The sequence below is a fragment of the Hoplias malabaricus genome, chromosome Y (genome assembly GCF_029633855.1).
Source record: "Hoplias malabaricus isolate fHopMal1 chromosome Y, fHopMal1.hap1, whole genome shotgun sequence".
In the NCBI taxonomy this organism is placed as follows: domain Eukaryota; kingdom Metazoa; phylum Chordata; class Actinopteri; order Characiformes; family Erythrinidae; genus Hoplias; species Hoplias malabaricus.
Window position 1 is genome coordinate 49399778 of NC_089820.1, and position 13919 is coordinate 49413696.

The 13919-nt window shown below is 37.4% G+C and overlaps 1 protein-coding gene across 2 annotated transcripts; it reads right to left on the minus strand.

Annotated features, from left to right (window-relative positions):
- Positions 1-1629: 1629 nt before the first annotated feature.
- On the minus strand, positions 1630-12999 carry LOC136678776 (tubulin polymerization-promoting protein family member 3-like). 2 transcript variants are annotated; one of them, XM_066656913.1, is made up of 4 exons: positions 12834-12999; positions 7188-7380; positions 6562-6715; positions 1630-4492 (listed from the first exon to the last, which is right to left on the minus strand). In XM_066656913.1, exons 2-4 carry the CDS (start codon positions 7373-7375, stop codon positions 4301-4303), a joined length of 534 nt encoding a protein of 177 aa, XP_066513010.1. In that variant the 5' UTR covers positions 7376-7380; positions 12834-12999; the 3' UTR covers positions 1630-4300. The 2 variants fall into 2 exon arrangements, with proteins under 2 accessions (XP_066513010.1, XP_066513009.1); XM_066656912.1 differs by having other exon boundaries at positions 1632-4492; positions 7188-7385; positions 12834-12998.
- Positions 13000-13919: the final 920 nt, after the last annotated feature.

The following is a 13919-nucleotide window of genomic DNA, read 5'->3' on the forward strand; positions in this document are numbered from 1 at the left end:
AAAAAAAATCTATTTCAATAGAAGCAGCCGCAGACAGCTCTGCTTCAAGGCTCTTAAGCTTCCTCTAAAACTTGTGGCCACTGTTTACTCATGACTTGATCTCAATTAGCTGTAAACTGCTGCTGGTACAGTGATAAATGACACCACCTTATCAAATATATATATATATATAAATATAAATGTGTTGAATCAAGAATGGCCAGTGCAGACCACTATAGGGCAAACATGGTACTAGAATCATATAGGAATGCTTACAAACAATTAGAATTAGAGCTGTGGTGTTTTTTTCCTCATTTGTTATCTAGTTTTGACATTTATGACCTGATAAAAGCCTGTCTCTAACAGATTAATTTCACTGGTGTCTTGTGAATCAGCTGATGCATCTCTCACATTTTTACCTTCCTGCAGGAATGGATCTAGTGACCAATGGAGCGGAGACAACTATTTCACTGATGCTAATGTGACTCCAGTCCACATGTGTGGCAAGAAATGTCAACAGCAAAGTGAGTTAACAGGCAATTCATCAACCACTTTATTGCAAGCAGCAGCAGCCACAGAGTTGGCCTGAGAAGAAATATGTGAACGCTCCTTCCTGCGGGCTGCCATTTGTCAAACCGTGATGGCAGGCAACAAAGGCTGGGTTACAGCGGATCGCTGGGCCTGGGCGAGATATGGTTTTGATTAGAGGCTTCCAAGGAGATGTCCCAAACAAACGTTGCCATGAACTGGTGTGTTTGGTTACAAACAGAGAGGGAGAGAGGCGGGCGAGAAGTGCCTGAGCCAGGTGCCGCTGTTATTTTGTGTACAGCCCTGCTGCCATGGCAACAGGGACCCGTGTCGGCATCCTGTTCTTCTCAGGGAAGGATGGGGCAGGACACACACAGAGCTCTGTCCACTGTAGAGACCAGTTCAGCAGAAGATAGGTCTATCTTAATGACACAGAGATGAGGTAGGTCAGTGGGGTGGGGTGGGGGCTTAGGACAGTTTTATTGGCTCATTTATTTTCTCTGGATTAACAAAGAATCAGCACCGTGAAAATACTTTGTGACTATGTAGTTTTATGATTGAAAACATTTCTGCAAGGGCCAGATTCCTTTTAATACTGCCTTTTCGAAGTGTTTTGATGAATAAAAATGTAGCCATTGACATATGAATGTGCTGACAGTAGATATTATAGGGACATTCTAGACAAAAAGAAAAATATAGCCTTTTGTATTCTATTGCATCTTTCAATAAGCTGCAATAATCTGTGGCACATCCTGGTTTAAAAGTGAAATATCCTGGTTTAAATATTTCCCTTCTGATGATTTATCTTTAATGTGAATATAAAGTGTGAAATATTAGTGCTGGGTGGTGAATAAATAGGGGTTTTAAAAAAAGGGAGATAGTATTCAATGGCCTGCAGTACAAATACATAATGCAAAAATAGCTGGCGTCCAAATAAAAATGTGTTAATTTAAAAATATGATGTACATTGATATACTCAAATTTAAAAAAACAAATAAGTATATGTTGTATATATATATATATATTTTTTTTTTATTTAACTACATGTTTTAATATGAGCAAATATTTCTACTTTTTCCCCATATGTGATGTCTTAGTCTTTCAGAAAGAAAGGAAAAATATGATTCAGATTTTATTATTAATTCAGATTCAGAATTCATTATTCATTTCACAATGTAGTCAATATGTCAATATAATTCCCTCACTAGCTGCCTTCTTTAACGAGAGAAGCCATGCAAGAATAAAAGAACAGCTGAAAATGTGATATTTTAGAAATTTTATGCAAATCCATCTACTGTAAATGCACTCATTTTCCAGTTTTTGCAGCACAACGGACAACAGACAATGACAGAAACAGTAGAAACTAAACCATGCTTTGAATATTCTGAAGACAAGTCTTCTGGGTAATATAAAGACAATAAACATGTTCATCAAAAGTAAATAAGAAAACAGGTAAGAAATAGAGATTCATATTCTGCCAAAGAAAAATTGTCAACATACGCACAACACATTTAGAGTTCAGAAGCACTTATTGGAGCACAGACTAAAAAATGCAAATATGCCAGTGTGCTTTACCATTTGTACCAAACAGAGAACAACATGCTATTTTCAATAGTTTACTTTTCAATAGTAGACTTTTCTTTATACACACATTGGCTTGCTGTCTGTGAAAACAAAGTATATAGATCTTTGTCATTTGGTTTAAACATAGGTTGTTCTCATCTGTGCATTTGTCCTGCTTTAATATAAAAATGTACACTTCCGTGTTATTGCCAGTACAGGTTTTCTCAGACAGTTTGGCACATTTCTAATTAGATCATATTTTGTACTGACGGCCAAAGTTATTGCAGATGCCATAACAAGACATAGCAAGCTCCAAGACGCTAAAGCAAAAGCCGTAAATATTCTTAAAGGACTGATCTCCCATAGTTGCCTTGTAGTATTATAATTTATTATTATTATTATTTTTACATTGGACAGGATTTTTATAACAGACATTATTTATTTTTTTATAATGATGATTGAATGATGATTATGTTTTAGTAACTCTACCTTTAAAATTCATACGGGGGCTCTGTTCTTATTGACTGCATTTTATTGTCCTTCAGTCAGAAAGCATTTCGCCTTTTATGGTTTGGGCTAAACTGCTGTACATTGAATAGTTGAATATATCATTGCTGTCTAAAGAAAAACATGTATCTCCAATATATTAACCTGCAGGAGAAGGAAAACACTTTCTTAACTTTCAATAGAATCAATGTAAAAAGATTTTTTTCAAAGTCATTTCCACACAATGTGAAGAAAAACTGCTGTTTTCAAAGGATATACAGGAGGTCCTCGGGTTACGTCAGTCCGGAGTTACGATGTTTCGTAGTTACGACACATCTCCCATTTACTGTATAAGGCCTTGTTTCGATTCAAGTGGTTTTGTGTCGTAAACGTCGTAACGTGAACTTCGTGTGTGGTGTGCGCGGCGGAAGAATACACGGTTACGCGGCTCGGGACCGAGGAGGATAGGTGTTAGGATAGGATAAGTGCTTATAGTATGTTATTTACGTACAGTATGTACGCATGTTCCGACTTACACCGAAAATCGGTTTACGACGCGACGTAGGAACGGATCAACGCCGTAAGTCGAGGACCCCCTGTAAATAAGTATTGACAAAAAGGTATTGTTCGTGTTTTTCTTTGGGCAGCAACGCCATATTTAAATGACATCGTACATTTTGTAACATCGTACATAGAGGGATATAAGAAAATATTTTAGATATAAGAAACTAATTTATTTTCAGCTAATTTCCCATATATAGATTGTATGGAATATACAAAGTATACATATTTAAACTGTAAAAATTACAGACTACATTATTTAATTTGACTAAAAACATGGAGAAACCTTCCACAATTTAGTGACATCACAATGTTGGTAATTTAACTTTAATATAATGACATATTATTGAACAACTTTAGGATTTTAGATCATTTTTATTGTCTTCTATTGCAACAGCAATAATACGGTTCAGCATAGATGCAGTTTTCTAGTGCATCAGCAAAGAGGCCTACTCTAAAACAGTTTATCCTTTTTTCTTTGTCTGTTGGATTTATTACTGTGACCTGTGTTTTATTGACCATATAAGGCTGTGAAAGATTGAAGAAAAGCTGATGAGCTCATGAGCTAATTTAGGTCTTTGCATTTAAAGCAGATACCTGGCAGCAGTGTACACTGTTATAATTAGCGTATGATCATTTTAACAGAGTAATGTGTACTCTGCTCACTTTGTTGACATCAACACAATGGAAACTGAAGGTGTGGTACCACAATGTAAGAAACACAGGCTTGACTATGATCAATGATGGTCTTACAAAAACAATATAACAATTACATTGTTTTTCATAACAAGGAAATAAACTTCAAAATTATAACAGAAGTAATATTCAAAAAGTGAATTACAACCAAATTGGACCATTTCTGTCGATTTCTTTCACACCATGTTTAGGGACCAATTAGATTTAAAAAATAAGTTTTGTTCTGGTACTTATATGAAAGATTAACATTGCATGGTTAAAGTTAATGTTAAAATTTGAAACTTGATTGCCTGCAGAAACATCTACTTGATCATCAACCCATCTGTTTAACTGCGTCCTGTGTCCTCAGAGACAATCCTTTGCATAATTTCCTGCCATTCACAGGCTTCCACCGTGCTTTAAGGGCCACAGTTCATGTTGGGCTTTGGTCCAGGTCTAAGTGCTGATGGGAACGGAGTTCTACATTCCTTACAGGCGCCACTGGCCTTTACTTGGCTTTGGTCTTCTCATCATAAGTTCCTGCATTCTTGTAGGCCGATACGTAGCCAGTGTTCTCCACAATCTCCTCTCGTCCACTCTTGCCTTTGCCTTTGCCACTCTCATCGAAGCGCTCTTTGTGAGAGCCCGTGTACTTGGAAGTGTCTGTCAGTCTGTCCACCGCCGCAGTCTTTGCCACTTTCTAGAAAGCAATCAGAATATACAAAACCTTAAAATGATGGTTTACCTTAAAAATATGAGTACAAAGGTTTCCCTTATGTCAGGGGTGCCCAACTCCAGTCCTGGAGGGCCGGTATCCAGCAAAGTTTGGTGATTGCTCTGCTAAAACACACCCCTTAAACCTGGCAATTAACAGATGAGTTGACTCAGGTGTGTGTGAGCAGAGGCATAACCAAAATTTGCTGGATACCGGCCCTCCAGGACTGGAGTTGGGCACCCCTGCCTTAAGTCATTCTCATCATCAACTCACATTTAGTGTAAAGTCTTCAAAGAGCAGAACCTATTAGTGCAGCAAAGGGAGACCAATGACCTGCCTCAGTGTCAGAATACGTTTTGTATGAGCAGATGTATACAAATATTTGGCCACATTATGTACTTAATTATTGGTACACTGGCCAATTTGTAGGGCGGTACGGTGGCGCAGCAGGTAGTGTCGCATCACACAGCTTCAGGGACCTGGAGGTTGTGTGTTTGAGTCCCGCTCCGGGTGACTGTCTGTGAGGAGCTTGGTATGTTCTCCCTGTGTCCGCATGGGTTTCCTCTGGGTGCTCCGGTTTCCTCCCACAGTCAAAAAACACATGTTGCTAGGTGGATTGGTGACTCAAACGTGTCCGTAGGTATGAATGTGTGTGTCGCCCTGTGAAGGACTGGCGCCCCCTCCAGGGTGTATTCCTGCCTTGCACCCAATGATTCCAGGTAGGCTCTGGACCCACCGCGACCCAGAACTGGATAAGCGGTTACCGATAATGAATGAATGTAGGTTAGGGGAAAATTGTCCCTGAATTACCATTTTGAACAGCATCAGGAAGCCAAGTATAACATGTCAAGGGATTGGCAGAGGCCATGAATGTTAAAGAATAAAAAAACATAAGCACACTGAGGCCTAAATTTGTTCAGTAGTTCAGCGGCATTCTTTTAGCTGCCTGTGTGAAATCAGTCTTGGCTAGCAGCATGTGTTGTGCTATGCAGCCTGCCTGAGCAAGTCCAGGTGTGTGAAGTAAATGCCAAAACTAGGCTAAGAGAACATTACATTGAAACGAACTCTTCTTGAACTGTGTTTAAGCTACATGATAATACAAGTGACATAGTCCACTCATTCATCACTCCTCATCACTTTGTACACACAGTTGTAACAACTACGTCATTCAACGCCCTACTGCCCTCCAGTGGCAGATATTATTATGAAAATTAGAGGATGTATCAAATAGTCGTAGCAGAACTATTTGATCATTGTAGACATCTCATGTTATTAGCAATAGCAAGCATTGGTTAGAGGAGTAAAATATTGGTATTGTTATTGTTATCATTATATCAAATATTGTTCAGCATTTGGCACTGCATTCTCCAGAGTGATGGAGCTCTTTGTAGTCCGTCTGCTGTATATTGAAGTGCTGCTTTTCATCCAGAATCTAATTTATATCATCAGTACCTGACCTTTCTAATTTTTTCATTTTATGGCTTTTTATGGTGGACTAACTTTTAGATCAGCAGGTGGAATTAATATTGCTGCAATATATATACACACTTCCTTATTGTGTCTTAAATAGGATGTATTAATTACATTTAATGACCACTCATATATGGGATTATTGCAATTTGTCTCACTTGGACCCCTGCCTGTTCACTGAGGTGAAATCATCTTCACATTTCAGTAACAACAATAACTTGCAGCAGGTCAAGTCTCAGCTGTAAATGATATACATGATGTCATGTGAGGTTCCTGTGGCTCCAGTGGTAAGTAGCTGGAAGAGAGAGCAGAGTAGTAGAAAACTATAATCCCTCTGATCCTCTGTGGAGGCTTGGCCTCAGTTCCTTCAGCAAATCCTACTCTGCACCATCTTTCATCAGACTTGTCTTTACACACCAAGTTTTTCAGGATTTATGCTTATGGGGTATGTGCACTTATTTTCAAATGATTTAAAGGGCCATGTCTACATGTTATACAAAGCAAAACCCCTGCTTATATATCCGGCATAATTTAAATATGTAAATATGATACTAAAAAGTTCAATTCTTTATTTATCATCTTACCGTAACGCCAACGTTAGCAGGCTCTTTGCCCTTGATCAGCTCATGGATGGACTGTAGAGCTTCATCCTTGCTAAGGCCTTTGAACTTCTTTGGAGCCAGATCTTCCAGAGCTTTCTGGAACTCCTCATAAGTGATGACACGAGATGACTTCCCTCTAAATTCCAATATACATCAGAAAATAGTTTCACTTATGGATAGTTTTTGGTTATGTTTTCTTTTAAATGAGTAAGCTTGGTAACTGCTAGGTTCATGCTGCACAAAATTTGTGGACACCTGCTCATCCACTATTTCTTCTAATACGAAATGTGTTAGCAGGTGCTTTAAAGTCTGGTGCCGGGGAGCATGTTATACCCTTCTAGCCAATTCTAGGCATTGGTCATGGTGACCTTATTTTCTTATGTAGCTTCTCCATAGCATACCATATAATTTCATGCTTTTTCGTAATGATTTTGAAAGAGTACCTTAACATAGATGAGTGTCCTAATGATAAAGAATGTCTACACATTTTAAACATGTATTGTAGCTTGTGAATTATTTTTTCAAAGTTCACTAGCTATTTTCTTATATCCTGTTAAAGCAAGTTCCCTAATATATGAGATAGCAGATATAAATTATGAGGAACTCACTTGACTTTAGTGAAGACAATGTCCACATCGGTGCTTGTGATGTTTTTGCCATCAGTGACTTTGCAGTCTTTACAGAGTTTGGCCCAGTTTTTACCGTTCATCTCTTTTCCCGTGGCTTTGGTGTCGCCATGGACAGCAAACCTCTTAAATGTACTCAGCAGCTCATCCAGATCAGTGCTCTCCGCCATCTTTACTGTACTGCAAAGAAACAAGAGGAATGAAAGCATATGCCTAATAAATTCATATGAACTGAAGTATGGTCACATGTAAGGTTTAAATTATTTAACCCCTATCATATCACAGTTTTTATAAAGGGTCCATGAATGTTAAAGATGCATTAACTGTAGCCATAAGTCCATTTGTTTCTTACACTATGTTAGCCTCATTTTTTACAGGTCAATATTATTTGGACGATAAATGATTCTTAACACTCTCATGACATTGAAGTTCTAGTGGCAGCACTGCTCTGTCTGAACACGCCACCACCTCATGGTGTTATGATCTTACAGACGCTTCCAACAAGCAGAAGAGCAAAGGTTTGTAAAGAAAAGCTAAATTTCCCAATTTAACTTCAAGAAATGTTACTACATTTAGCAAGCTTTATTTCACTGGAAGGGATTTTTAAACATCACAAGATATTATCCTGTCATTGGATGATGATACATTTGACAGTTTGGTTTACAATGCAGCTGTTCCAGAGACTTTTCATGGAGATTATACAAGCTGTGTCCACAGTGAATGCATGTATAGTAACTGAATTTTCTAATTTTAAAGGGTTTCTACATTCACTACATCAAGGCAATGTATGGCAAATAATCACCCAGGGAAACTACATTTCTCTCTAATGCATAGCTTCACATGAGAACAAAACTCACACTAAGGTTTTCTTAAGGATTTAATTACACCGTTTTTATTCTATGCCCAAGAAAGGACATACAGATGCTGTTCACTATGAACTATATGAACAAACAAATATTTATATTATCATAAACTTTAGACTAAATTTTAAACATTTCACACTGTCACTATAAAACTGTGAAAATCAGCATTAAAATCATTACAATCCTACAGCGCTGTAATAACTGCCGAAGAGATTAAGGAGCAAATATTTTTATAGAAAGTTGACAGATTATAAGATAAAAGGAAAGAGCCTTTCTCTCACACACACACATTTTCATTTTCTCTCACTCTCTCCATCTCCCTTTCTATCATTCGCGTTCTCTTTCTTTATCGTGCATATGTGTGTGTGTGTGTGTGTGTGTGAATAGATGAGGTCTAGGACCTCTGGCTTGGTATCCATGGTGCGTAGGTGATCTACATTAATGCTTTTCCTTATCTAATTTAACGTTATAATTTGCATTATTTTATCATATGTGTTTATTCAAGTTAGATATGTATAATAATTATTTTTAAGTTGAACGGAAGTATCATTTTTACAGTATTCTTTAATAAGGACTGAAATACACTTTTAATTCCTTGTTTGCAAAATCACACAAAAGTGGAGTGGTGAATTTTTGTCATTTATAATAACGTCAGATTCCAACACGAACTTCATCAACATCATCAGTAATATTTTGATTGCATTCATAGTTGCATAACATATATAATTTCGGCCGTAGATTTTTATTCTGTTCTGGCTTGGACACTCTATTAAGCAACCGTAAGCTTTTGAGAAGTGTTATATAAATAAAACCTGTTCCTATTATTGTCCTCAGCTGCTCCCACTCTCCCCTCAAGCCACTTTCTACTCCTTGTTATGGTCTGTGTGCGATTAGTTTAATTTGTCTGTTTTATAGAAGCCCATTCTCAAAATACTGACTCAGTTTCTCAAAACATTGACCTATCTACATCAAAATAATGACTTATTTTCTTACGATTTTGAGATACTGAGTTAAAATAATGAGTTACTATAGTTCAAATAAGTCAACAATCTATTTAGGTTCACAGTTCAGTTTCTTAATAATTTATTAGTTTTTGATACAACGTCCAGCTTTTGATTAAGTCATTGTTTGAGATGCAAAGTCAAGATTAAAAAGTACCAGCACCAGAAACTGGAATTTTTCACAATGCATTGTGTGAATTTTCCTCAGCCTGGCATAAAGTGCTTGTTCCATATCGTTCATGTTTGCATCCTGTTGGTGTAGTTTTTAATGCATTTGTCAGCCAGCCTTTTATTCATGATTGTAGTATTTTTGGGTATAGCTTAAAGCAACACTAGGTAAGATTTGGTATATTTTGCTCCTAGGATCCGGGGGGGAGTGTGAGTGACGGGCTGTGGTTTTCCTGCCAGCCTCCAAAAGTTATTTAATGCAGTTTCTGCAATGCTGAGCTCAAAGTAATGAAAATAGGGGCTCACAATGATTTTGAAGCTGTAATTTTAAGATTAAAATACTACATGGTTTTGTTGTAATAGTCCAAAATTCATTCATTCATTCATTATCTGTAACCGCTTATCAAATTCAGGATCGTGGTGGGTCCAGAGCCTACCTGGAATCATTGGGCACAAGGCAGGAATACACCCTGAAGGGGGCGCCAGTCCTTCACAGGGCAACACACACTCTCACACATTCACTCACACACTCACACCTACGGACACTTTTGAGTCGCCAATCCACCTACCAACGTGTGTTTTTGGACTGTGGGAGGAAACCGGAGCACCCGGAGGAAACCCACGTGGATACGGGGATAACACACCACCCGGAGCGGGAATCGAAACCACAATCTCCAGGTCCCTGGAGCTGTGTGACTGCGACACTACCTGCTGTGCCCAATAGTCCAAAATGTTTTTTTTTTTTTTTTTGGTGCCTCCTGGGTTTAAATCCTTGATGTTGGACAAAAAACATCCTTAAATTGTAACTTTTCAAGAGAAGGAATAAAAAAAAAAGTGTTTTGAAGATATGATTGTGGATAAATTTCATGAAATATTCACACAATATAAAAAATAAAATACAATAAAATATATTATTTTATATATTTATTAATTTATTAATTCAATTAAATAATAAAAAAATAAGTAATACTTTAAAATAAGGGTAGATAATTCATGATACTTAAGCCAGTAATAAGCCTTACTAAATAGTTTGGTAACATCGCAATCGAAATCCTAAAATATAGTTTGTTTTTTTATTATTTAATTATAATTTTCATTTTACTTTATTGTTTAGTAATGCTTACTACTGTCTTATAATTTTATACTGTCTTAAGTAGCGTTTTATTGTAAAGTGTTACTAAAAATGATGTAAAAGGTGAAATATGTCGAAACAAAAGTGAGAATATATAGTGTTGAAATAAAATCTTAAATCTTTGTGAAAAAAAATAGGTCTGTGATGAGGTGTTTGAGTGTGGAAACTTTTAGATGTATGACAGGTTTGGCTGAAGAGAGCTCCACACTGAGCTGATGAGTGGACAGTGATGGTGGGTGGGCTTGGACTGACCTCAATTCTCAGCCTCCCAAACCATCTGTAGTTTGTTTTTAGCACTAGCTCACAAACACCTCAACACACATGGTCAGCAATGCTTACCAATGTATATGACGTACTGCGAAAATTTCAACAACCAATTAATGTACGTAATGTCTAGTCAAAATGGTGATGAAAAAAGTGTCTCAGCAAGTGAAAGCTACACAAAAGCCTAAATGAATAGCAAAATGTAATCTTTTGTTTACATACATTGTCTCTATTTTAGCTTCCATTCTTCTTCTATTTTTTAGATGTAAACACCTTCAAAGTTAAGTTTGTTGTATTCTGCTTCTCCTTTTCCATGAAACACATTCAGTGATGCAGATGTATGGATTCTGATGGTCAGTTTGTAGTTGAAAACACATATTAAGCAAAGCTGAAGCTGGATTTTTTTTTCTCTTTCTCGGTGAGGAACTGTTTCACTTTCTTTTGCTTTTCTCACTCGTTCCTACTTGTTTTCTCAGAAATTGTTCTAAAAAAATGAATAATCAGATCTGACAAAAACTAAATGAAGTTCTCTAACTTTAATATTTGCGTAAATATCTTGGGGAAGGGAGAGACCTCTCAAATTCTGGGCATTTGTCAGTTTTCACATGTAATGTTTTATTTGTACAGATGAGGATGATTTTTTGACAATATTAAACCTCTGAATACATAATTGGCCATTGCTTGAGATATGTGTGTGTGTGTGTTTGTGTGTATGTGCGCATGTGCATTTGTGTTTTCAAGGAGCAGTTCCTCCTTAAACCCAGCCAAGCAGTGGAATAAAGACATCATTGTGTGTGAACCTCACCCCAAACACACACACACACCACACATTCACACATACGCATACTGTCCACTTCCTAAGAGAGTCCTTCACTCTGGCTCTACTGCTTGTCCAGCCTCAGGAAGTATCCATAGAAACCATTACATAAACCTGGGACCCACCTATCTACACATGCACGCGTGCACACAAACACACACACACCTTTGCACAAGGAAAACAACACTTTAATTTGTTGCATTATTATGATATGTGTTATTTCACTCTTATGTCTTGACTTGTCTAAATTTGCAGTTTGATGACCATCTGAAAATTTATGAGACTGATGTAAGCTGTCTGATAAAGAGATAAACTCCCTGTCATTTATCCACATGAGCTCACTGCACTAGGCAATTGTGGTGTGATGTGAATGGGCTGGCTTTATGCCAAGCTATTGCGGAGGTATAATTGCACTTAATTACAACCCCATCTACTTCAGCACTCCACATTTGTTATTCCCCACTACAGTCATGACATCACCTCTGGCATTTGGTGGCTCTTGGGTAATATCAGATGCTCTTTTGATGTATTTATTCAACAGGATTGGATTTGTTAACATTGCTTTGCTATGATAGCATAGTCATATTATTTTTCCTCAGCAAGAAGTTCTCTGGAAACAATACTGCATTGTGTCTAAATATGGTCTCCATCTGTCCTGGTATGTATGGACTTATAATACTATGTCCCATTCTTAATGAAAAAGTCTTGATTGGAAATATAAATGAACCGGTTTACATTATTAAGTTAAATGTGTTTTATATGGTAGGTTGCAATGCAATAAAACTGTAATAGCATGATCCATATGATTATGCAAAAATAATGCATTTACAAAAGTCTTTAACTATTTTTTTCATTATGTTTTCCAATATATAATTACTCAAATTACCCTTTAATCCTGGGTAAAGCTTAATCCTGGGTGCAATTAATATATTAATATATTTAAAGACTTCTAATTTAGTCAAATTTAAAATTGCATTGTTTTGCAAGAATATATACTGGCTGTCAAAGGAAATATTTAGTTTAAAGACATATATGTTTGCATTATTTGGCGACTATGGTTGGGTATGTACCAATAAATCTTGATTCAAATCATGCCACAGTCTCTGCAACAAATCATCTACTCATGCACTTTGCATTATAGAACGCAAATATAAGTGTACTGCCAGAATATTAGCAAAAATAATAGCAATAAAGCACTTATGTTTAAAGCTTTACATACTTACAGAACGCAGGGTATTTTGGAGACATGCAAAGCAAGCTGACCTCTGTGGAATATGTGAAGTTATGCTGCAGCGCTATATGTGCAGGTGTGCGTTTGGAAAGCTGTGTGTATGTGTATGTGTGTGCATGTGTATGGGAATAATAACAGTTTTGAGCTCTTACCTGTGCCACCCTGCTGCTTCCTGCACGGTTACTCCACACACATACACATACACAGATGCACTCACAAACACACACAGGCAGAAAAGCTTTCTATATACAGTGCTCCAGTCTCCTGCACCACCTGCTCTTTCTCTCTCTCTCTCTCTCTCTCTCTCTCTCTCTCTCTGTCCTGTTACTCTCTTCTCAATTGAACTTTAAAGGGCTGAGGGCTTGTTATCATCTGTTTATGCCTGTATCCATAGAGACATCCTGTTTAACATCAAGGGAGGGCAATAAAAAGAGAGAGAGAGAGAGAGAGAGAGAGAGAGAGAGAGAGAGAGAGAGAGAGTGTGTGTGTGTGTGTGTGTGTGAGAGAGAGAGAGAGAGAGAGAGAGAGAGAGAATTCTTGCACTGTAGTGACCAGTGTCATTTATCAATTGGTTTGAAATTGAGTTTAAATCTTGACAATGGACAAATTTAGTAGTTCACATATTACAGAAATGTGTGTGTGTTTGTGTATGTGTGTGTGAGCACATGTGAACGTGTTCAAAATCACACTGGAATCATGCAGACATGTGTGAGTGTGTGTGAGGTGGGGCATATTTTTGAGGTATGAACTCATATATTTGTGTATTCATAAATAGCAGTTTTGAGAAGTCGGGTGCATGTTTTATGTCTCATGAGCCAAATAATCCCAACACATTCAGTAATATTGAGGTCTGGACTCTGCAATGGTCAGTTCTTTGTTCTGAGTACAACAGCAGCAGCTTCTTTTTGTTTGTGATCTTTGCTTTTTCTGATTCCTCTTCACAGTAACAGTTTCTTGGCTGATCCACAGTGTTGCGTTTTCTACTCACAGTGGAAGGATGGACACAGAAATCTGCATTTTATCAGATCTGAAAACCAAGCGGAACATGTTCTTGTCCTGTCTTAAGTTCTTTACCATTGTGTCCATCCTCAATGAAGAGCAGCCTGAACAGATTGTTACCACAATGATTTCAGGCCTTCCTGTCTGGCCACTGTCTGCTACAATGGCATTACATTTTCCAGAGCTGTCCCCCCACTCCCCACCATATCCCACCCCATCCATTTCTGAACAAGATGAAT